This window comes from Sinocyclocheilus anshuiensis, unplaced genomic scaffold (assembly GCF_001515605.1).
Source record: "Sinocyclocheilus anshuiensis isolate Anshui unplaced genomic scaffold, SAMN03320099.WGS_v1.1 scaffold132, whole genome shotgun sequence".
In the NCBI taxonomy this organism is placed as follows: Eukaryota; Metazoa; Chordata; class Actinopteri; order Cypriniformes; family Cyprinidae; genus Sinocyclocheilus; species Sinocyclocheilus anshuiensis.
In genome coordinates this window covers 293,158-294,827 of record NW_015555730.1, presented here as the reverse complement: position 1 = coordinate 294,827, position 1,670 = coordinate 293,158, and the positions used below count along the sequence as shown (strand labels likewise).

At 36.0% G+C, this 1,670-nt stretch overlaps 1 protein-coding gene across 1 annotated transcript; it reads left to right on the top strand.

Moving 5' to 3' along the window:
• Positions 1 to 289: 289 nt before the first annotated feature.
• On the top strand, positions 290 to 1,243 carry rpa3 (replication protein A3). The gene is made up of 4 exons (XM_016466204.1): positions 290 to 442; positions 684 to 758; positions 837 to 945; positions 1,032 to 1,243. Exons 1-4 carry the CDS (start codon positions 344 to 346, stop codon positions 1,112 to 1,114), a joined length of 366 nt encoding a protein of 121 aa, XP_016321690.1. The 5' UTR covers positions 290 to 343; the 3' UTR covers positions 1,115 to 1,243.
• The last annotated feature ends 427 nt before the right edge of the window (positions 1,244 to 1,670 follow it).

Below are 1,670 nucleotides of genomic sequence, written 5' to 3'. Positions count from 1 at the left end.
GACAGACAGACAGAGAGAGAGATAGATAGATAGATAGACAGACAGACAGACAGAGAGAGAGATAGATAGATAGATAGACAGACAGACAGACAGAGAGAGAGATAGATAGATAGATAGACAGACAGACAGACAGAGAGAGAGATAGATAGATAGATAGACAGACAGACAGACAGAGAGAGAGATAGATAGATAGATAGACAGACAGACAGACAGATAGTTAGATAGATAGATAGATAGACAGCCAGATTGATCGATCGATCGATCGATAGACAGTTGAATGACAGACAGGTGTGAGTGCTTTCGGGTTTTATTTTTTTTGTATAATTTGCCATAAACATCCACAATGACAGGCGTTTACGAGTCTCCGAAAACCAGAATCAATGCGGCGATGTTGGCTCAATACATCGGTCGACCAGTCTGCTTCGTTGGACGCTTGGAAAAGGTCAACTATACTACTAACACACACAGCCTCACAGTATTAAAAACGAACATTTGTTAATGCATTTACTGCGTACTGAACCTTCTAACTGTAGAAGGTGAATGATATGTGACAGACGTGTTTTTAAATAGTATTCGGAATCATGTAACAGCAAGACGAGCCTATTAAAGCCAATTATTTTCATATTGTTCAATATTATTATGCATATTCATAATGCAGTAACAGTATGGTTGTGTATTGACAGGTGCATCCATCAGGAAAGGCTCTTACGCTGTCAGATGGAGAAGGGAAGTCTGCATCAGTGGAGCTCAATGATCCTGTGAGTGATGCTGCAGCTTTCTGTGTGTCTTATTGCAGTTTATTGAGGTAACGTTACTCTTTCTTCTGCCCCATTTAGCTGGATGAAGAGCTGAGTGGGATTGTGGAGGTTATTGGGATGGTGTCGAACAAAGGAACAATTATGGCTGTTTCGTATGCTCAGTATCGAGAGGACAAAATCTCTTTTGGTACCCATTATTATATTGACTCTGAGTTTTATTTTTGTGTCATTGCATTCACTGGGATGCAAACCTTTTTTTCATTTGTTTTGCAGATCTGGAGCTGTACAATGAAGGCCTGAAAGTTCTCCATGATTTCCCCCAGCATTACCCATTTGAGGTGTCATTAAGTGGTTAAACTGCACATTTTATTTGCCTTTTACAGTTTCTGTATAATTGGATATTTACTGTGTTTGTAAAAAAATATGTAAACATTGTTTTGTTTTTGTTACTTGAAATAAAACCTTAAAACCCTTGGTTACATTGACCATACATTGACAAAATAAGTTTGGAATTAATTTACCGTTTTACAGTATGTTTTTTTTTAATCATGAAGCAAAGCATGATTATGAGGCAAAATTTAAGAAATCAAACATTTTCTGTAATTCATCTGTAAATCTAGCACGCCAATCTCTCAATATAACTCATTTAATCTCTCAAATGGATTTGCCTTCATTAAGCCACTTAATTGAATTATTATGAGGGGTTGGTGTGTTAGATCTTACAGATGAAGTACAGAAAATATTTGATTTCTTAGTATATTTCCAACTGAAGTGAACATTTTTCTGATGTGTTTGTTTCTAAATAAGGTTTACATGTTTAAATTCACATCGACTATGTACACAAATACAAAAAGTATGAGGTGATATGCAAGGTTGGTCTACAGATGTTTTTTTTTTTAATTCTAACTATAA